The sequence below is a fragment of the Denticeps clupeoides genome, chromosome 7 (assembly GCF_900700375.1).
Source record: "Denticeps clupeoides chromosome 7, fDenClu1.1, whole genome shotgun sequence".
NCBI classification, from domain to species: domain Eukaryota; kingdom Metazoa; phylum Chordata; class Actinopteri; order Clupeiformes; family Denticipitidae; genus Denticeps; species Denticeps clupeoides.
Genome location: NC_041713.1, coordinates 3,193,516 through 3,215,379, shown reverse-complemented (window position 1 = coordinate 3,215,379; position 21,864 = coordinate 3,193,516). Strand labels below are relative to the sequence as shown.

At 49.2% G+C, this 21,864-nt stretch overlaps 3 protein-coding genes across 10 annotated transcripts in view; all 3 read left to right on the top strand.

Annotated features, from left to right (window-relative positions):
* Positions 1-2,699: 2,699 nt before the first annotated feature.
* Positions 2,700-10,411, top strand: snrnp70 (small nuclear ribonucleoprotein 70 (U1)). Its single transcript, XM_028986301.1, has 10 exons — positions 2,700-2,878; positions 4,079-4,232; positions 4,322-4,384; positions 4,517-4,571; positions 4,978-5,042; positions 5,121-5,183; positions 5,283-5,364; positions 8,854-8,955; positions 9,042-9,141; positions 9,243-10,411. Exons 2-10 carry the CDS (start codon positions 4,086-4,088, stop codon positions 10,030-10,032), a joined length of 1,467 nt encoding a protein of 488 aa, XP_028842134.1. The 5' UTR covers positions 2,700-2,878; positions 4,079-4,085; the 3' UTR covers positions 10,033-10,411.
* Positions 10,412-11,106: 695 nt separating this feature from the next.
* Positions 11,107-13,614, top strand: lin7b (lin-7 homolog B (C. elegans)). 2 transcript variants are annotated; one of them, XM_028986322.1, is made up of 6 exons: positions 11,107-11,567; positions 11,679-11,797; positions 12,561-12,632; positions 12,702-12,911; positions 12,994-13,157; positions 13,252-13,614. In XM_028986322.1, the coding sequence occupies exons 1-6, from the start codon at positions 11,492-11,494 to the stop codon at positions 13,271-13,273; spliced, it is 663 nt and encodes a 220-aa protein (XP_028842155.1). In that variant the 5' UTR covers positions 11,107-11,491; the 3' UTR covers positions 13,274-13,614. The 2 variants fall into 2 exon arrangements, with proteins under 2 accessions (XP_028842155.1, XP_028842154.1); XM_028986321.1 differs by having other exon boundaries at positions 12,561-12,911.
* A 5,319-nt stretch (positions 13,615-18,933) lies between these two features.
* The window catches only part of kcnc3a (potassium voltage-gated channel, Shaw-related subfamily, member 3a), a 44,845-nt gene continuing 41,914 nt past the window's right edge, over positions 18,934-21,864 (top strand). For 3 of the 7 annotated variants that reach the window (XR_003750291.1, XM_028986296.1, XM_028986298.1), the window contains exon 1: positions 18,934-19,154. The gene's annotated coding sequence lies outside the window, so the exon portion shown is untranslated. The remainder of the gene's footprint in view (positions 19,155-21,864) is intronic. The other 4 variants (XR_003750293.1, XM_028986297.1, XR_003750292.1 and 1 more) reach the window with 2 other exon arrangements.

Genomic DNA, 21,864 nt, shown 5'->3' with positions numbered 1-21,864 from the left:
TTTTTTTTTTTTTTTCCTTTCCTAACAGTTTTTATGAAATTAAATAAAATATATTTTGGTGACATGTCACAGAAGCTAAAGGTTTTATTCTCTCTCTCTCTCTCTCTCTCTCTCTCTCTCATTCTCATTCTCATTCTCATTCCGAATAGCATGGAAGGAGAGCCTCCTCAACTATAGGAAGGCTCTTAGCGTGGCTCGATCGACGTATCTCTCCTCTTTAATAGACAAGAAGAAAAATAATCCCAGATTCTTGTTTAACCAAACTAACCAGGAACAAGACAGAAACGGATACTACCACTCAATATCATAGTTGCAACGATTTTAAGAATTTCTTTAATACTAAAATGATTACGAATATAGATAAGATTAAAAGCTTAAAAAGCTTTTTTTTTAGCTTTACTTCTGTACTTGGTGAGATAGAAAGGCTATCCAGAGTTATGATGTACCAAGTTCGTTCAAGGTAGCAGTCATTAGACCCCTGATTAAAAACCTGATCTTGATTGCAGTCAGCTTTTGAATTAGTCCGATATATGTTTATATCGAAAAATTTTAGAAAAAGTCATATCGCAGCAGATGTGCGTGTACCTAGACAGGTTTGACCCTATTGATCATGCTATTGTCCTTGGCAGGTTAGAGAATGTTGTTGGGATTAAGGGAATAGCCCTTGTATGATTCAGATCATAGTTGACTGATCGGTATCAGTTTGTGGACATCAATGGTGAATCATCTTCAAATAGTTGGTGTTCCACAAGGTTCTGTCCTAGGTCTGTTGCTATTTCCCTTATACATGTTACCTTTAGGTAATGGAGAATGGAGAATTGTCTGAAGGGCATTAGACAGTGGATGCTCACCAACTTTCTTCTGTTAAACCAAGACAGAAGCTCTTGTAATTAGGCCTCAAGCAGCCAGACGTAAGCTGTCTGACTACATCATAACTCTGGATAGCCTTTCTACGTCACCAAGTACAGAAGTAAAGGATCCTCATCGATGCAGGTCTCTCATTCGATTCGCATGTAGATAATATCACTTGGACAGCATTCTATCACCTTAGAAATATTGCAAAAATAAGAAACATCATGTAAATGCATGATGCAGAAAAGTTGGACCATACCTTTATCACATTACTGTCTGGATGCCCTACTATATGCATAAGTTAACTCCAGCTAGTTCAGAATGCTTCAGCCAGAGTTCTAGCTAGAACTAGAAAATTTGACCACATCACATTAGTCTTACAATCACTGAACTGACTACCCATCAAATTTAGGATTGACTTCAAAATCCTACTTTTGACCTCTAAAGCTTTAAATGGTCTCGCTGCACCTTACCTGAGTTATTTACAACCCGCCATGCCCCCTGGGTTCAACGGGTGCGGGGTCACTCCTGGAACCCAAAGTACAGAAGGTCACAGCTGGGAGCAGATCCTTCTCATATAGAGCTCCGCAGTTGTGGTACGGCTTGCCGGTCAGTTTTCGGGACACAGTCTCAGTGTTTAAATCTAAACATGTTTCTCTGGCCTTCTGTTAAAGTACCAGACACAGTGTCAATTATTAAGTCCACTTAATTACACAGTCACCTAGTCAAACACAGACAGTGTTAAATTCCTCCTAGTTAGGGTGCCGGGCCACTGTTGCACCAATATACTACTATTACCACATATTTCAGTATCAATTACACCGTTTGCCACTGCTTCTCTTTGGACTTGTCCACCTCTAAAACTTATTGAGCAAACCATCACAAACCCTGCACTGCAAGCTCACTCCACCCTGGAAGAGGGTCCCTCTCTGCATCACTCCTTCCCAAGGTTTCTTTCCTTCTTTTTTTTTTGTGTGGAGTTTTTCCTTGTGTGCAGAAGGGTCAAGTGTGGGGGGTGTCAACTGTAGGGCCAGTCAAAGCCCATTGAGACAAACTGTATGTGACTTTGGGCTTTATAAGAAATAAATGTTGTTGTTGCAATTGTCTGTATTTCTCTAACATTTACATTTCTGGCATGTACCATTACCAGTTAAAAACAGTTTAGTCATTTAAACAAATACTTAAACCAGTAAATCATATACAGTACATGCCAAACATTTGGACCTTCTCATTCAATATGTTTTCTTTGTTTTCATGACCATTTACATTGGTAGATTCTCGCTGAAGGCATCAAAACTATGAATAAACACACGTGGAGTTATGTACTTAACAAAAAAAGGTGAAATAACTGAGAACATATTTTATATTCTAGTTTCTTCAAAGTAGCCGCCCTTTGCTCTGATTACTGCTTTGCACACTCTTGGCATTCTCTCGATGAGCATCAAGAGGTCGTCACCTGAAATGGTTTTCCAACAGTCTTGAAGAAGTTCCCAGAGGTGTTTAGCACTTGTTGGCCCCTTTGCCTTCACTCTGCGGTCCAGCTCAACCCAAACCATCTCGATTGGGTTCAGGTCCGGTGACTGTGGAGGCCAGGTCTCCACTTTTTTGTTAAGTAACGTAATGTGTTCATTCATAGTTTTGATGCCTTCAGTGAGAATGTACCAATGTAAATGGTCACGAAAATAAAGAAAACACATTGAAGGAGAAGGTGTGTCCAAACATTTGGCCTGTACTGTACATACGATTTCAAATGTAAGTTTCTATTGTTCTGTAGTATATGTTGGAAACCGCCGGACTTCGCTGTCGTAAAGCCTCCGGTGTCGTAAAGCGGTGCCGGTTTACGACCTGCCGCCATTTTAAGAGAAAGAGACGTGTGGTCGGCGGTCTCGGTGAATAATACTCCAGCGTCGTGCCTCGTCGAAGATTAAGCGGCGATAAACCGGTGTTTCCCCGTCCACACTCGCAGCCTTGTTTTTTTTTTCTCTTTATATTTTGCTTTGTGGAGCGTTGCGCATGAGGAGTTGAGGTGAGTCGGCGGTTTGTTTAGCGGGGCCTGGTGCGTTAGCCTGGTTAGCAGTTAGCTGCGCGCCGTCGTTTGTGGGAATGTGGCGGTCTCTCTTTCTCTCTCTATTTCTCTCTGCATCACAGTGCGTCCAGCGCCTCTCGCGTTTGTAGTTTTTCTTTTTCCTCGCTTGAAATGAAAAATAAATGTTCGCGCTGCGTACCACTGCTCTGCGGACCCGCTAACAGCCGAAGCAGATTCGTGTAGACCGGAGAAACATTTACTTTCGGCTCGTCAGACGTGTCGCCTGGGATATCTGCAGCTACGTTTTGCCTAAAGTCGAATTAAAGATATCTACGACTGCAGTTTGACCGGCTATGATGTCGCAATGACTTAAATCAGAAGATATTGCTAGTCAAAATTCAATTGATGGTATCTACAAAAATATATTTAAAATATTTCCTGTGCCTAGAAAGACGTTCCAGAAATCCCGTGAAGGAATTTTGCGGATGCCATTTTAACATAAAATGCTGAAATCGGCCACGTCGTTTCAGATATCTGAAGTGGAATTTAGACTAGCTAGATGTAATTGTGGGCATGTTAAACCATAATTCTTACTAGTCAATATTCGGATATCTTGAATTGACTAGTCAAAATGCATTTCTGGATGTCTGAAATACAATTGTGGCTATTCAAGTAAAATCTCTGCATAAAATACTTGTCACAGTTAAACTGAGAAACTTTTTTTTTTTTTTTTTTTTTCCTCTGGCAGAAATGTATGGGAGCACATTTTAAAAATTGTTCCATAGTCTACAGACACACTTTGAAACTGCATTAAGGCATTTTTGTAGGATTCTGTGCAACTAATACCTAGTGGGTAACACACTCGCCTATGAACCAGGTTCAAATCCCACTTACTACCATTGTGTCCCTGAGCAAGACACTTAACCCTAAATTGCTCCAGGGGGGACTGTCCCCTGTAACTACTCATTGAAAGTCGCTCTGGATTCGGGCGTCTGATAAATGCCTTAAATGTAATACATTGTGTCCCTGAGCAAGACACTAAACGGAGAGTGTCTCCAGGTGGATTGTCCCTGTCGCTACTCATTGTAAGCCACACTGTATGAGGGCTGGTTAATGGCATAAACGAAATGTGATGCTGAAAATGCTGATATGTGTATAAATTTAAACTTTTTTTTTTTTTTTTTTTTTTTTTCCCCTCAGGTGAAAAATGACACAGTTTCTACCTCCCAACCTGCTGGCACTGTTTGCCCCGCGGGACCCCATACCGTTCTTGCCACAATTGGAGAAGCTTCCACACGAGAAGCACCATAATCAGCCATACTGCGGCATCGCCCCCTTCATCCGGCACTTCGAGGTGTGGAGTGTACTTCATCTGGTGCATTGTTAACTGGCTTGAAGTGGGTAGAATTAAACTTATTATTTTTTTTTTTTTTCCCCTTCTAGGACCCCCGAGATGCACCTCCACCGACCAGAGCTGAGACCAGAGAGGAGAGGCTGGAGAGGAAGGTGGGTCTAGTTAGAACAGTGTTCTACTTAAATGCTGTTTGTCACTGATTTAGTGTGTTTTTTTGTATTTGGAGTTCATCTGCAATGTAAAAAATTATATATATATATATATATTTTTTTTTTCCCCCACAGAGGCGGGAGAAGATTGAGAGGAGGCAGGGAGTTGTGGAAGAGGAACTGAAGCTTTGTAAGTTACCGATCACAGAGCTCATTGCTTGACTATAATAAATTGTTTAATACACAGACAAGTGACGTGTAGTTCACTTTAACTACTCTTTGTAAGTTGCTCTAGATAAGACCGTCTGATAAATGCTGTAAATGTAATAGTCACACTGAACACCACTAAATGTGTCCTATAGATGTACAGCCCAGTCTTTGATGGGGTTTGTCCAGAATAATCCATTAAAACGGTGTTTATTTTAGTCTGAGAGTCTTTAGTGTATAAGTTATAGAAATGTGGTCATGGTTTAATGTAAATGACAGAAGTATTGTCAATGCTATCCTGTCTCTTAGATGAGTGTAGACCACCCCACCCCCCGATAAGGGGCTAATCAGACTGCAACTACTAATTGTTTCCCTTTGCTTTCCTTTAGGGGATCCCCACAATGACCCAAATGCACAGGGAGATGCGTTTAAGACTCTATTTGTGGCTCGTGTTGTAAGTGAAGTTTGTATAGCGTTCTTTTCATGCAGTATGAGAAGGACTGGTGTTAACCTTTTGCTTGTTCCGTCACAGAACTATGACACCACGGAGTCTAAACTTCGCCGTGAGTTTGAGGTCTATGGGCCAATCAAAAGAGTATGTAGTGTTTATTTATTTATTTTCCTCCCTTCATAATTGCTCCAAAGATTGTGCACTGTGACCATTCTGCAACTTGTGTTTTGGGTTCCTTTTTAGATTTACATAGTCTACAACAAGAAGACCGGGAAGCCCAGAGGCTACGCCTTCATCGAATATGAGCACGAGCGCGACATGCACTGTGAGTACCGTGTCTTATCCACTTTAGAGCGTTTGTTTCTGAGAGAATCTGACCAGTCGGGTGTGGCATGCCATGCGGAGTTTTAATGGGAGTTTAGGTATGGTCTAGCACCACTTAATCAACCTACTTCTGGCCAAGCCATGAACCTGGCCGCTTTGGTGTGTGTGTGCGCAACCGTTACCCCTGTAAGCTCCAGCAGGGGCTTATCTCCTGTATGTATGAGTCCATTCATGTGTGTGCATCTGTGTGGAACACTGGACTGGGTGGGGAGGGTCCATTTAAGTCACGTGACAACTCTTTGTGAAGTCAGGTGTGCAATGTTTAGGCGTTTTCATCCCTGGGAGTGTTGTTTCTGGCTGGGAGAGCGACGGTAAGATGAAGGTGACCCTGTGCCTGCACGTCTTATGCTGTGTATGTGTGTTTGGGTGGGTGGGTGTGTGACACTCAGGCAGTGTTGATGTAGGTGGGACCCATGGAGCTGTATTAACTGTGTGTTTTCGTTGCTACTGCAGCCGCCTATCTCTGATGGCTATTGGCCAGAGCTGGCATTCAGAGCATGCTGGTGGTATTGATACATCTACACCCTCCTACCACTGCTCAGTGTATGGTTGGTATGATGGGTTTGTATGATGGGTAAGATTTCTTCACACCCTCACGTCCCAGTAGGATAGAGCGTGGGCTACGTTCAGTGGACAAGACGGGCGCCATTTGGTGCTCCAGGCACAGGATGGTTCTGAGCGTTGGTCAACAGGATCTAGAGTTGCACTTTTTATTTGTATTTCTTTTTTTTTTTTTTTTTTTTTTTTTTTGGCCATTGAACGTACCCCAGCTCGGACCTCAGTGAAGGGGTGTCCTTTCAGTCTGGCTGTTCTTTTAAAGCCACCCAACCTTTTTCCTTCAAATTGCACAAGGTCCATGGTATACTCCTTAAGATTTTTGGACTTGCGTTGTTGCTTCTGCACTAATTTACTTACTAAATGCCAGAGAAGGGGACTTGTTGGGACCAGAGGAGTCTGTTGTGTAATGGTTCTGAGTGTCGTTGCGCTATAGGTTTGTAGAGTCTATAGATAAAACCCAACTGTGCATGCGTTGCTCGATTGAATATGCTGTGTAAATTCGCCCTGGCATGCATCAGTTTTGACCAAATTTCTTTACGGAAGTCGTAAGTCAGTAAGAAAATCTCAATATTAACTAGTTCATGAATTTTTATTTTTTATTTATTTATTTATTTTTTTAAAATCTGACATCCGCGCATGCATGTAAACCAAGTGATTTTTGTGAGGTTAGTTTGCCGCCCTCAAATGAACCCATTTACTCCTAAATCTTACGGAGTATAACTGTGGGACCCTTGCTCTGCGTGGGCTTTAATGGAGCAGGCAACCGAGGGGAACAAACCAGGCAACACTTAGGGCTGCACTCAGAGTACACGGTGCTAGAGTTAGGGGTCCGAGTAGTTCACCGCATCACAGCTGCCTCACACACGCCGTCCTAGTCATGCTAGGGAAGACCCAGGTTATTTCAACCAGCGCAGTTAACATTGGTGAGGTACACTACTGTAGCTCCCTTCAAACACTACCACTTTATTCAGCGTGCCAATGTGTTGTGCTGGGGAGGGGGGTGGAATAAGTGGGTAGTGTTCTCTGTAAAATGATAGAGGGTTATGGGTAAGGCCCTCTGGTTATGGGAGACTCTCTTAAAAAAAAAAAAAAATTAAAAAAATTAAAAAATACAAATTTTGAAAGCTGAGGGTTTGTGGTAAGGCCCTCTGGTAGGCTAGGATGGTGAGGGTTTGTGGTAAGGCCCTCTGGTAGGCTAGGATGGTGAGGGTTTGTGGTAAGGCCCTCTGGTAGGCTAGGATGGTGAGGGTTTGTGGTAAGGCCCTCTGGTAGGCTAGGAAGGTGAGGGTATGGGGTAAGGCCCTCTGACTGGTTGTCATATGGACCTCCGTCTCAGCAGTGCAGACCACAGTAGCGGGATGGATCACGCCACGTCCTCCGGCTTAAGTGATTGTGTGCTTAGTCTTCACGTTTCGGGACCCTGAATTACACTGCACTCCCGGATGTTTCTGCCAGTGTGGGGTGGCCCTTGACCAGGCGTGGTGAGATAGCACCCCAGGGTTCTGTGGTAAGGCGCAGGTACTAGTATTTTTTTGTTTTGTTTTTTGGGGCACAGACCCATGTTTTGACCAGGTTCCCATGTTACTGCCACCCCCCAAAAAAAAACAGGGGTCTTAAACTAGCCCATTATTGATTTAATTTGGATGGCCAAGCAGCATGTGCTCCCCAGTTACCACTTAGTGTAAAGAACAATATTTTCTTTATTATGCCAAATGTTTCCTTTTAAAGGTGAGGTTTTCTTAATGTGTCTGGATGAGTGTGTGGGTGTGCGTGAAGTCTGGCAGGTAAGATGTTGCCCGAGTGTGCGTGAGTTGGCTCAGTGTCGTCTGTGATGTCACACATGGTCCTAAACATTTGTTGTGCGGCGGGCAATGGCGTCGCGATGTGTGGCTCCATCACAGTCTAACCTTGTTAGACTGGCGGTGCTTATATTGTACTACTCCACGTCACCAACGTCATGACGACAGGCCAGTTTGCCCCTTTTTAACGCAAGACCAGGCCTGATGTAAGAATAATTGGCATAGCTGTTACACCATTTAAAGCTTTAGGAACAAAAGAGATATTTGAATGCCTGATATGATCACCTGTAATGCAATTTTTAGCCATCGGATTGACTGCTGAAGCGTTATTTTGGCCGTCATGCCAGATGGACTCGAGCCTCCTCGGGGCTGGTGCCATGATCCACAGATGAGTCCGAATGTTTATTCTTCTAGAATGTTCGCTGGGCTGAGAGAGTTCCGGTGAGCCATGGTTCATGGCCCTTTACAGGCAGCGTGTGCATTTCTATATAATGTTCTGAATGCTTTAGTGTTTTATATATATATTTAAAAAAAATACACACACTGGTAAGGTGGTTTTGTTAAAGCACTGTTCCTGACACCCATACCTCTGTCTGGACCGGCTGGCCTTCGGTTCTCCCCTACCCGAGCTAAGGCTGAATGAAGATGAACGGTTCTATGTCCGTTCCATCGGTTCCGTATGTGTTCCATTCTACTGGAGGGGATGAATTTTTGTATTCCCTCATGTTTGGCGTTTTTAAAAGGATTGCTGTTTTGGCCCAAATATATGACCACTTATGGCAAATAAACATTTATTAACTCTGTCTTCAGGTATTTTTAATGTTAATACTGCAGAATTTGGGGTTTTATAATTGGTCCAATGCAGCAGCCTCTACCCTGATGCTAAAGCTAGCAGTAAACAGAACCTTCTCGCGCATTTAACACGCGTACGTGAGCGGGAATACGCCGCTTTTTTTTCCCCGTACGCATTGTCCCGCAGGTAAGTCTCAATTGTGTGCCGCCTCAGGCTGCGTGCGAGCTCACGCGTGGCGCGCCGACGGCCCCGCCTTCACGCCCCTGCTCTCTCCTTGCAGCGGCCTATAAGCACGCGGACGGGAAGAAGATCGACGGGCGCCGGGTGCTGGTGGACGTGGAGCGCGGGCGCACCGTGAAGGGCTGGCACCCCCGCAGGCTGGGTAACTGTCCGCCGCGCCCAGCGCTTTCCGCCGGGGGGGTTCCGCCACGTCCCCGACGGTGACCAAACCACGTTTTATCTCCACAGGCGGCGGCCTCGGAGGCACCCGCAGGGGCGGAGCCGACGTCAACATTAAGCACTCCGGCCGCGACGACACGTCCCGCTACGACGACCGTCCCATCGGCGGGTGAGCGAGCGGCGCTCAGTCGGCGCTCTTCCGAGTTTTTTTTTTTTTTTTTTTTTTTTTTTTCCTGCTCTCCAATTTAGGCCCAATTCCGTTTGGTGCAGGGACCGGGACCGGGAGCGCGACCGAGACCGGCGGGACCGGAGCCGGGAGCGCGACCGCGACAAGGAGCGCGGCGAGAGGCGGCGCTCGCGGTCCCGAGAGCGGCGCCGGCGCTCGCGGTCCCGCGAGAGGGGCGCGGCGCCCGAAGAGGCTGTCGGGGGCGGGCGTAGGAGAGAACGAGAGAGGGGGCCTGGCGGTGGCGCCGGCGGCGGCGGCGCACCTATCGGTGGTCCTAACGACAGCCGCAGTCGAGAGAGGAGTCGGGATCGCGAGCGCAAGCGCAGGAGCCGCAGCCGCGATAGGAAGAGGGACCGCGAGCGAGGGAAGGGGCCCGAGGGAGGAGAGGAGGGGCCGCCGATGGATGGCGCCATGGCCGACGCGGGGGAGAGAGACGAAATGGCCGGCGCCGAGGAGGCGGTCGTAGACGGCGAGGAGAGGGGGACCAGGGACCGGGATCGCGACAGAGATAGGGACCGGAGGCGGAGCCACCGGGACAAGGACCGAGATCGCGAACGCAGGAGAGGCGAGCGGGACCGGGAGCACAAGCGGGACCGCGGCGACCGCGAGAGGGGCGGAGCAGAGCGCCGCGACAGCAGACACGCGCCCTCCGCTGGCGAGCTGGAGAGCCTGGGCAACGGGGACGAGGGCAGCCAGCCGGCGGCCCCCAAGTCTGAAGAGGGCTCTCAGGACGGCATGGCGATGATGATGGACCAGGACTCCACGCAGTCGGCCGAAGGCTACGGCTCCAACGAGAACGGCTTCAAAATGGAGCCGCCGGCTGAAGAGTACTAGGCGTCCTCCTCCGGCGCCTGAGCCCCGCCCCCTCGGCCGCCACCCAGGCATGTGTTACGGCGACACCGATACGTGAAGACCCCCTTCATCATATATAGATATAGGATCTGTTTCAATTATCCATGTTCACGTGTTTGGGGCCGATTCCCAGATCTCCCACCCGGTCTTACTGGGCTGTACCGTAAACGCGGTCCTGATCAGCCCAGCCCCGCCCCTGCCAGGAACTGAATCGCTCTCTGTAGGCTTCTCTGACCTTTTTTGTCGTACTCTTTTTGGAATACGTTGCCATAATGTGACCCATGCTTTTTGTTTTTTTTTTTATTAATTCCTCTCTTTCTGGTAAGAAAATAATCTTGTGGCACCACCTTCTTGCTGTGGCAGTTTATGGTTTTGTGTTGCGTCTATAATTTTCTTTAATAAATTTTTTTTTTTTTTTTTTTTTTTTTTTTTTTTAAATTAGTATCTTGTGTCCTGTGTGTGGTTTTTCCCAAGAGATTTAAAACAGGGAACTGGCTGCATCACCTGTATGTGTATTTTCCAGAATAAAAAAAAAAAACTAAACAAAAACGTTCGAATCTCGGATTTAATGACGTCTGACTGTAGCCAATCAAGGATGTTGCGTTGGGGCGAACCTTGCAGAACCTGAAGCTCTGCGGTTCGTCTGGAACCAATACAGAGTCCCAATAAGACAATGACGTGGCGACTTTAATTTAGAATGTTTAACTGCGTACGGAATGAATTTCCTCCTCGTTTCGTAGCGTAAAATGCTCTTCGGGACAGTCCCCCGATATAGGACAATTATGACACGCGCTACACACCAAAGCATGAATAAACATGTTACACTGCAGCACAGCACACGGTGACACAATGAGACGTGTCCTCTGCATTTAACCATCACCCTTGGTGAGCAGTGGGCAGGCAAAGTGGATTCGAACCGGCGACCTTCTCAGTAAAGGTCCGCTAGGTCACCACTGCCCCTTAAACGGATGATGTACATTTTAATTGAATTATATAAACTCCACAACTTGATTGGTATTCGCCACCGACGGGTGATTTTAAAGCCACGTGATCTCGTTTGACCTTGCGTGGGAACACGCCGCCACACCTGCGTTACGCGATCGTGCTGTGGCGGTGTATTCGAGGCGTAGTTTTATCTTTTAACAATATGTTGTCAATGATCGTTTTTGCACAGTGCAACAGTTTTTCTTATAATTATTATTCTGAGGACCGTAAGTTGCGTCACGGCCGCGGTCGCGCGCAGTCCGTCGGGGGCGCGCACGTTCCGTGGCGGAACGCAGTCGGACATTTTTTGACGCTTCCCCCGTTATTATTATTATTATTATTATCATCGTCATTTTGGACTTTGCGCGTATCCAGCTCGTCCCGGGCCCGGAGAAGGTAAAAATCCGAACATAATCCGCGCTGCACATCATTTTTCACACCGTAGCGCAGGAGCCTCATGATGTCGTCGTACTATCACGCCGGCAAGGAAGCCGAGATGGCGACGATGGCCGAGCCGCTGTGCCTGGAACGAGGTGAGAATTCCCCCGAACACCCACCCACCCACCCACCCACACACGGCCGGAGCTGCATCGGAACCAGCACCAGCACCGGCACCTCACATCCTCCTCCTCCTCCTGTGCCAGACGTGTGCCGGGTGATCGAGCTGCTGGACCGGCTGCAGAGGAGCGGCGAGCTGCCTCCGCCCAAACTCCAGGCCCTCCAGCGGGTCCTCCAGAGCAAGTTCTGCGCCGCGGTCCGAGAGGTACCCTCCCTCCGAGCATCCTGCCTGCGCCGAACATGTGGAGCCTGGCGGTTAAGGAAGCGGCCCCGCAATCGGAAGGTCGCCGGTTCGATTCCCGAGCCGCCGAGGTGCCACTGAGCAAAGCGCAGTCCCCGCACACTGCTCCCCGGGCGCCTGTCATGGTGCCCGCTGCTCACCAAGGGTGATGGTTAAATACAGAGGACACTTTCAACTCTGAACTCTTCACCTCTCTGAACTTCACACCTCTTACGATGTCCGGAACGTCCAGCAGAATTTTATTTTCAGAACGCCTGTGATGTCCAGCAGAATTTACATTTGACATTTACAGCATTTACCAGACGCCCTTATCCAGAGCGACTTACAATCAGTAGTTACAGGGACAGTAAAATACCATAGGGTGGTAGTAGCCTAGTGGGTAAAACACTCGCCTGTGAACCAGAAGACCCGGGTTCAAATCCCACTTACTACCATTGTGTCCCTGAGCAAGACACTTAACCCTAAGTTGCTCCAGGGAGACTGTCCCTGTAACTACTGATTGTAAGTCGCTCTGGATAAGGGCGTCTGATAAATGCTGTAAATGTAAATATAATAATATAAAATATATTAAATATGTGCTACTGGGTGGTAGTAGCCTAGCGGGTACTCGCCTATGAACCAGAAGACCCAGGTTCAAATCCCACTTACTACCATTGTGTCCCTGAGCAAGACGTCTGAGGACGTAAAATGTGTAAATGTGTAAAATGTGTAAATGTGCTTCTGGCAGGTCTACGAGCAGCTCTACGACACCCTGGACATCGTTGGGGGTCCCGAGGTGCGTGCCCAGGCCACAGCCAAGGTAGGTGCACCGTGCTGCTTTTCCAATAACGGTGACGGCAGCGCTGTACGGCGTCGCGTTCCCTTTCAGGCCACAGTGGCCGCGTTTGCGGCCAGCGAGGGCCACGCCCACCCCCGCGTGGTGGAGCTCCCGAAGACAGACGAGGGCCTGGGCTTCAACATCATGGGCGGGAAGGAGCAGAACTCGCCCATCTACATCTCCAGGGTGATCCCGGGGGGCGTGGCCGACCGGCAGGGCGGCTTGAAGCGCGGCGACCAGCTGCTCTCCGTCAACGGAGTGGTGAGTGGAGGGTTTTCGACTGGCCAGCGCCCCCCTGGGCCGCAGTAGGGGGTGTTGAGGGTCACGACTTGCTCGTTTGCAGAGCGTGGAAGGCGAGCACCACGAGAAGGCCGTGGAGCTGCTGAAGGCGGTGCAGGGCTCCGTCAAGCTGGTGGTCCGCTACACTCCCAAGGTCCTCGAGGAGATGGAGGCCCGCTTCGAGAAGATGAGGAGCGCCAGGAGACGCCAGCAGCACACCAGCTACTCGTGCGTCTTCGCGCTCGAGAGGCACATTCATGTCACCTGGTACGGCGCCTTGCTCTGGTCTTCTTCACGTTCTCCCTCCCGTCTCCTCCCCCAGGTCCCTGGAGTCGAGGGGTTAAATCTGATCCCAGTCCAGCCACAAACCCATCCCGCCGCTGTGGGAAGGAGGCCGACGGTTCACGCCCGGGGACGTCCTCTCCAAGCCGATAACGATGCGCCGTGTTGTTTGTACGTCAGTCCAACATCTCCCCCTCCGAACCCGTACGTAGGAGAAGCAGCCAGGCTCCCCGTTTTACTTTCCCCCGTAGTCTGGCGAAGAGTAGACCCGCGTTGCGGCGCATGGCGCCCCAAGTCGAGGCGTGGCTCCCGGCGTCTCCTTCCTGGCCCTAAGTGCTGTCATTTGGTTTTTCCCGCCGTCTGTGTACATATGAATTCATACTTAATAAAGCAGAGGAAGTCATTCGGAGTTGTGGCGCTGTGTCCTTAACGCCGCTGTTTAAAAACGAACCGGCCGCTGGTTCTGTACTGGGATTACCGAGTCCATCATCAAGTCGAGCTACAGGCACCCGACCCAGCCCTCCGTCTACCTACAACCACGCAGAGAAGCCCCAGCACCGCACATCTAATAAACATATTCATGGAACGACGACATTATGTGTGCAGAGAAAGAGTTCTCCGAGCTGCAATACAATAATGTTCTCCACGTGTAGACTTTCATTCATTACTCTGCAGAGCTGGGAGAGACCGACCCCAAGTTCTTATAGCACAACTCTACATGTCAACATTACTACATCTTTTGCTATTAATAATTTCATTTTTATTCATTATTTAGTTATTTTAGACAGCTGGGGGAAAAAAAAACCTTTAATAGCTTCCCTGAACCCTAAACCTTTTGCACAGTTTATATTCATACATCTTGTGAGAGAGTGGTTTTTCAGGAGGATCGAAATCGCTGCCGTGTGTTTGTGTGAGGGACCAGCTGAAGCCAGACGCTCGTGTATTTTTAAAAAGGGAGATTTTCCTCTCCATTTCTCAAGGGGCTCGGGGCGTGTGCACTTTTGATGAAATGAGAACGATGAATGCAGGCCCTGTTGACCATCTTTACTTTATTTACTTTACTTTATTTAGCAGACACTTTTATCCAAAGCGACTTACAAGAGGAAGACACCAGCAATTCTCGTTCGATTTCTATTGAATATCGAGTTTACAAACTAAGAGCCCTGATAAGGCTCAGACTTGTCAGTGAAGAGCATGCTCAGAGATTGTTAGGTGCTAGACGAAGAAAAATTATAATGTATTTATACATTTTTGTATTGTTTGTGCAATGTGTACGCATGTGCTTGTGTAAGTGTTAGATTTGTCTGTAATATTTTTTGAACAAGTGGGTTTTCACCTGCTTCTTAAAAGTGGTGATAGTCTCGGCTAGTCGTGTGGAGGAGGGCAGGTTGTTCCACCAGCCAGGGACAACAACGGAGAACAGAGATGATTGGAATCGGAGACTCCGTGAAGAAGGAATTTTTGGTCTCCTTTCGTTTGCTGATCTGAGGGAGCGTGCAGGAGTGATCTGGACCATCTGGAAGCCATGGGATCGGGGCATAATGCACAAAAAGCATCCAGTCGTGTGTCCGATTCAATCGGTTGCCTCCTTTACATCCTAAAGTGTCCGTATAGACCATTTCAAGCTATTTTATAGCTGGGATTATAAAATTATCTATGTGAGATGATATTATACTTACTGCATGATCCTGTACTAGTCTCTTTCTAGTACAGTCTTGCAAGATCTGGCAACAGTTGAAAAAATAGGCAAAAGTGCGAAGCAGAACTGAACAGTTAAAAACATTTTATTCACACTCATTCGCTTTGAATGGTCACCAGAGCTCCACCTTGATCCGACGCTGGAGGACAGCGCTGCGGTCATCGGCATGGCGCCCGGTGACTTCGGGCGCTACAGCAGGCGAGTGACCAGCAGAGGGCAGCACCGCTGCATCAGGGGGCCGCACGTACTGACCCTTTGTGGGGTCATTTACTTTAGTCACCCTGATAACAGTCAGAAGTCTGCTGTCAGATTCAGTGTTTTGATAAAAATCTTGAAATATTCCCAGTTACTTTCAGGGAGCACGTCCAGCAAGAACACATTTATTTTCGAAACCAAATATCATTTAAAATAATTAAATGGAAGAAAATGCTTTATTATTAATTGATTACTTTGTTGCACAAATCGAACAAAGTAGGTAGTGTAATAGCCGAAAAAGGTCCTCACAAGTCCCAGGGTCCCCACATAGTAACACACACACACACACACAGTTCCCTACAGAAGCTCTCGCTGACTTCTTGTTCTAGAATAATTTGCTTAAAGGGCTCTTAAGAGGCGGGAAGAGGTCTGAGAGGCTGATCTATGTTATTGCAAGACATATGCCTTCTGGTAAAAGAGGAAGGGATGCTTCCCGGGGACCATGTCTTCATAAGAGTCATTTCTCACAGTACAGCACATGGTGACACAACGAAATGACGAAAAGACAACTGGTCTTCAACTCACAAAGTCGCCCTTGGGGTAACCCTGGACTGTTCCCTCTCCTACTCTTCCCACATTTCCCACTGCCTCTCGTTCATGTTGATTCTTTCTGTACAACATTAGGAGGATTCGTCCATTTCTATCAACTCATGCTACTCAGATACTTGTCTGGTCATCTCCAAACTGGACTTCTGTAACTCACTCCTGGCTGGTCTTCCTCTAACTTCAACTGATTGCTCCCAAATTCTCCCACGCTTCTCCACTGCCTCCACTCCACTGCACGGGCGTGTTCCCTCCACTGGCTTCCTGTAGCTGCCCTCGCATCAGATTCAAAATACTGAAGTTTGTCTACAAACCCTCCTACCTCAGATCCCTCAAGCTCTCTGGTCCTCACCTGGTACCACCATCTCTCCAGGTGCTAGGAAAGCATTCATCTCGACTCTGTCTCGGAGACTAGGTGGTGGAAGGGACTTCCACTAGACGTCCGAAAAGCTGGGTCATTAAAAAACTTCAAATGCAAACTGAAAACCTTTCTGTTTAGAAATTTTTTGGACAAAAAGAGCTCTTACAGACACTTTTGATATTCAATAAATGTCGGGGCAGTGGTGGCCTAGCGGTTAAGGAAGCGGCCCCATAATCTGAAGGTTGCCGGTTCGAATCCCGATCCGCCAAGGTGCCACTGAGGTGCCACTGAGCAAAGCACCGTCCCCACACACTGCTTCCCGGGCGCCTGTCATGGCTGCCCACTGCTCACTCAGGGTGATGGGTTAAATGCAGAGGACAAATTTCACTCATTCAACATCTACAGATCGGGTCCTAGTGAGCCACCAAACGAGGGTTTTCAATGATTGATATTTAAAACGCATCTACCAAATCCTGTAAATGGATACAAATGGATATGTGTGTGTGTGTGTGTGTGGTGTTCTGGCTTTATTAAAAAATATTCTATTCTTTATTTATTAAAAAGGTCCTGTGTTTGTTTTTTCTCCCCCTGTAGTACTGAATGTAGTATTGAGTATCATGTACCACCTTTCGTATCGGTTTAGAGTTTGAAATTCCTGTGGTATTGTTGTATTTATTTCAGAATGTGGCAAAATATGGTCTCCATAGACACAGTGAAAAGGTGCTTTGTAGCGCTATATTGAGCCCATCAGTTTTTGTCCTACCACTGGGGCAAGATGTTCACTAATTCCATTGTTCTGAGCCTTGAAATCTCCTTCAGAGGGAGACAGAGAGCACAAACTGTCAAAAACGGTTGACTAGGCAGTCCTTTATTTACACACACACACACACACACACACACACACACACACACACAACACACCACACAGCGCTGTGAGAAGGTGTGAGAAGGTCAGATGATGGGAGTGGAACCATAAGAACCACGGTGAAATAAAAGGCAGCGGTTGCACTGCATTGTCCCACAAATTGGCTCTTGAATTTTGACGACGTCCCTTCGCTCTTTTGCTTGGTCTCCTCTTTTCCGTCCACCTGCTCCTTCTCAACCCTCACCCCCCCCCCCCCCCCCCCCCCCCCCCTTCAGCAACAAGCCAGAGAGAGGTGAAGAATGGCCCCGCGGATGCACTTCAACACCCAGCAGTGCCAGCGCGTGTCTCTAGTTTTAACCCCGAAGGAAGACCAGCGCGTGTTGGGGACGTCCACAATGCCCAAGTCCCCAATTCCAATTCAAGTCTCCAGCAGATGCCATGAATGGGAATGAAGGAGGAAGGGAGGAGACAGGACTGTGCACTGAGCGTTGCCAGATTGGGATGATTTTAGGTTGATATTTTGGGGGAAATGGCTTGTCTAAAAAAATCAATTTTTTGTGTGATCTGATAACACGTCTGTCAACACTGCTTTGGCGAAACACAAGAGATCAACTTAATCTTTTCGATTTTGATTATGGTCCACTGCTCTAAAATAATATATTCAGTCCCCTTATGGAGAGCGCCTTACAATGAGTAGTGAGAGGGACGGTCCCCCCCTGGAGACACTCAGGGTTAAGTGTCTTGCCGGGACTTTGTGCTCTACCCGCTGCGCACACAGAACGTGACACTGTTGTGACGTCTTTCAGACGTCTCAATATGGGGCATAACTGGGCGTCCCCAAGGTTATGATCATGGCCTTTGACACCAGGGGGTTAAATTGTCCAGCACGGTAGCTGTTGGTTCGTCTTCTGTGCATCCAGCAGCCCTTCTGGACGTGTTCTTCTTTCTGGAGAAACCCAGGTTCAAACCCTACTTACTACCATCGTGTCCCTGAGCAAGACACTTAACCCCGAGTGTCCCCAGGGGGGGACTGTCCCTGTAACTACTGATTGTAAGTCACTCTGGATAAGGGCGCCTGGTAAATGATGTAAATGGATGTGGCGTCCTGGAGGTGTCCTGGACTTCGTTTAATGCTGAATAATGCAGCAGTCTCGGTCCGTCTTGTGGACAGCGATGACGCGCGACGGGGAGAGAAAAGGGGGTGGCGTCCGTCACCCCAAATGTTTCCTCGCCGTCCACTAATGTGCTCGGGTTCATTTTAAGCTTCGCCCTGGTTCCATTTTGTCGCGGTTTCTGTGTCATTCGGTCAGAACCGCATTCTGCGCGACAGCGGCGTCGCCGCGCGCACCGACACAGGGTGGGGTCGGGGTTGCCAGATCTGGGAGCGTAAAATAACCCCGGAATGACAGGCACAAGGTCAGTGGGGACGAAGGGAGGTGGCGACACGAAGTCGAACAGGTTTACATGGCGCTCATGTGCACACCACACACACTCCGGCGCCTTTTTATTACGAAGTGAGTGTTAAAAAGCGCACAATCCTGAGTTCACTCTCGTTCTAGTGACGAACGGAATCGTCTCCATCGTCGTCGTCGAACACGAGAGCGTCTGTCGCGCCGTGAGGCTGCAATGGCGCGCCGTTGGACGAATTTCGCGGGAAATTTTCTCACGTCACGTTCCGTCTCCCCTGTAAAAAAAAAAGAAAAAAAGAAGCGGGGTGCGCGGGTTATCTGGGTGGGGTCCGCGGGGCGGTCCCGGGGACGCCGAGGTCCCCCTGTCCCTTTAAAGAGCGTCGGGGCGGGGGGTGGCGGGAGTGGCTGGAAGGGGACGCGGCTGGGAGATGCGCACCAGTAGCCTGTTACTCCACGGACCCGTCTGGAGAATTTAACTTTCGCGTCCCCGTCCCCCCCCGACCCCACACACCCGTTTTCTTCGCGCGTTTTCGGTTTTCACTTCTCGGTCGTTTTTTTTTTCTTTCTTTCTTTCTTTCTTTCTTTCTTCTTCTTCTTCTTCCTCTGAGTGTTTTTCACCGATAAAAACACACCACACCTCCCAACCCCACCCCCCCACGGGCAGTCGATTTTGCCGCGACCACCGACCGCCAGCGCCCGGACGAAAAAAGAGGGGGGGGGACGGCGGTTATAGCTCCTCACCTCCGGACCAGGGGACCCCGAACCGCCGAACCTCAGCACACGCACACGGTCCAAATTCCCACTCCCACTGGTGAGTGAGCGTCCCACGTGATTCCCGTAGTAAATGTCTGTGTACAGCGGGTGTGCAAATGATCGGTGTGTACAGCGTGTGCCGGTCGCGGGGGGGGGGAAATTGTGCGGACGCGGTCCTCACCACGTCACGACGAGGCGATTCCAGGTCCGGTACAGTGGTGGGCGATGGACCAGGGGGACCAGGGAGACCAGGGGGACCAGGCAAGGCCGACGGCGGAGGGCGTGAAATTGTTCAATTAACACGCCCAGATAACGCGACCGGGCTTGGACCCAGAAGCCACGACATGACGACGGCCAGAGCCACGCCCAGACCGGTGTCGTGGAAGACGGGCGTCCGGCCCGTATTCGGACCGGTGCGGGATTTTACCAAATATCGGCAGGCAAATTAAAGGAAAGTGTTCGCAATTTGCCAAGTCTGGTCTTCCAATGCACCGCTCGACATGGTACCAGCGAGGCGAGAGCGGCGTGTCGCCACCTGCTGCTGAGGAGTCGGCCCGCGTCCCCTCCTGGGACATTAACGTCGGTCCAGGTTCGCGGCCGAAGCTCCACTCACCCCAGCCCCAGCTCCTCAGCATGCTGCTGCTGTGCCTGGATGGTGCTAGAGAGGGTAGATGGCCGTGATATTTGTCTTCAGGTCATCTTCGGGTTATGTTTTGTGATATATATATATATATATATATATATACGTTCAGTGGTCGCTTGATGCTGGTGTCGCTTCCTTTGTCCACTTTTGCTGAGTAACCTAGAATTTGCCCTTCTGATGCACAGAAGGACTCGCTGAACTCTTTCAAGTTGAAAAAATGCCTTTTGAGGACTTTTACCCCTAGAGAATTTGTTCCGTCTGTACCTCTCCTCTCCTCTCCTCTCCTCTCCTCTCCTCTCCTCTCCTCTCCTCTCCTCTCCTCTCCTCTCCTCTCCTCTCCTCTCCCTGCTTCATCTTTGTATCATTCATTTAAATGAACTTTTTTTTTCCATCTTTGGAGGTTCTTCACCCTTGTCTCCCCCCCCCGCCTCTGTCCTTTTTCATGCTCTCTGGTCACTTTGCAATCCAAGCGTCTGCGCAAATGTAACGTTAATACGATTGAAAAAGGCTTCAGTCCGTCCGTACATTACTGCCGGAGACGATCGCATTTCAGGACAGATGATGCTGAAGCAGGTGACGTCCATGAACGGTGACAACAGCGCATACATCGTGACGTAATAATCAATACTGCACATGCCGTGCACAGAGAAGCCTTGATCATTGATCCGGGGGCTACAGGCCTGACATAGCTGGCGGTCCGTGCGGAGTACGTGGGGGTGATCCGGCGGGAAAGACGGGGAGCGCCGGGCTTGGCCACACCCACCAGAACTGTTCATCAGCTTCTTAAATTAGAGTCGCGTTTCAAACGCCGAACCGCCCCAATTACGCCCCAAGTACGCCCCAATTACTGCAATATTCGGTGTTTAATGGTTCGCATATTGTTCGCAGGGCAGGGGTGGCCTAGTGGTTAAGGAAGCGGCCCCGTAATCAGGAGGTTGCCGGTTCGAATCCCAATCCGCCAAGGTACCACTGAGGTGCCACTGAGCAAAGCACCGTCCCCTGACACTGCTCCCCGGGCGCCTGTCATGGCTGCCCACTGCTCACTCAGGGTGATGGGTTAAATGCAGAGGACAAATTTCACTATGTGCACCGTGTGCTGTGTATCACATGTGACAATCACTTCACTTTATATGTTGACATATGTGACCAGATCTCATGTCCGGCCAGGTTTGTAGTCTCGTCTGGGCTTGAAGGAAGATGTTATGACGCGCCCCGCCGATGATCAAGAGGGGTCTGGGTGCTGGGCCTTGTGGCACGCCCTGTGGCAACAGGTTTTTTTTTTTCCCTCCCTCCCTCTCTCTCTCTCCATCCTGCGCTCGTCTCCATTCCCTTTTGCTAAGAATACTTTTCATCAGGTTCACGTGTGATTCGGCTCAACACAATTATCTCCGTCTCTCTCCGTCCCTCTCGCTGTCCCCGTTCCCAGAGTGCTCGGCGGAGGACTATAAAGGGATGTAATTAACCAGAAAGGGCAGCTTTATTAATAAGGTTTCAACGAGAGATTAGAGCTGAGCCGAAGGAGGAACGTTCCTACGTCCGCGACTGCGGTGCCCCCGTCCTGGACGGGGCCGGTTTCTGGAGGCTTCGTCCCCGCTCTCCTCTCTCCTCACCTGTTGGAGCTGCAGCTCTGCGTGAATTCTCTCAGCACTGCAAAAATTGAGCTTGCGTGTGTGTGTGTGTGTGTGTGTGTGTGTGTGTGTGTGTAGTCACCTGCATGGTCATCAGACATCTGCACCCTGCAACAGGATCGGTGGTTCAACGCACACTTACTCACCGCACCGGAGGTTGAGGTCCAGTTTCTGGGGGGGGGGGGTCGGAGCTGCTGGTGATGCTGGCGGAGGGGGTGGGGGGGGGGGACTGCAGTATTTCGAGGTCGTCAGTTCCTGCCTGCGGCCTCTAGGTGTCTCCTGCGAGCCGGACCAGGGGGGACCGAAGCGGTGGGTGGAGCCCGTCCGTCTCGTCGCGTCCCTTCCTCCACCTTCATGACGTTCCGTTCCGATCCCTCTTCACTTCTACTACTGACCTACCCCCCCCCCCCCCAACCCTGCTGACCTGGGGCGAAGCTCAGCACTTTCGCCCCCCACATCTCGCCACTGCTGAAAATAAAAGACAGAATAAAAAGTAT

Bases quoted from the DNA above. Each gene is read 5' to 3' on its own strand.
- snrnp70 (XM_028986301.1), top strand. From the start codon at position 4,086: ATGACACAGTTTCTACCTCCCAACCTGCTGGCACTGTTTGCCCCGCGG. The intron at 4,233-4,321 runs GTGTGGAGTGTA...TTCCCCTTCTAG, and splicing joins CCTTCATCCGGCACTTCGAG to GACCCCCGAGATGCACCTCC. The intron at 8,956-9,041 runs GTAACTGTCCGC...TTATCTCCACAG, and splicing joins CTGGCACCCCCGCAGGCTGG to GCGGCGGCCTCGGAGGCACC.
- lin7b (XM_028986321.1), top strand. From the start codon at position 11,492: ATGATGTCGTCGTACTATCACGCCGGCAAGGAAGCCGAGATGGCGACG. The intron at 11,568-11,678 runs GTGAGAATTCCC...CTCCTGTGCCAG, and splicing joins GCCGCTGTGCCTGGAACGAG to ACGTGTGCCGGGTGATCGAG. The intron at 13,158-13,251 runs GTGCGTCTTCGC...CTCCTCCCCCAG, and splicing joins CAGCAGCACACCAGCTACTC to GTCCCTGGAGTCGAGGGGTT.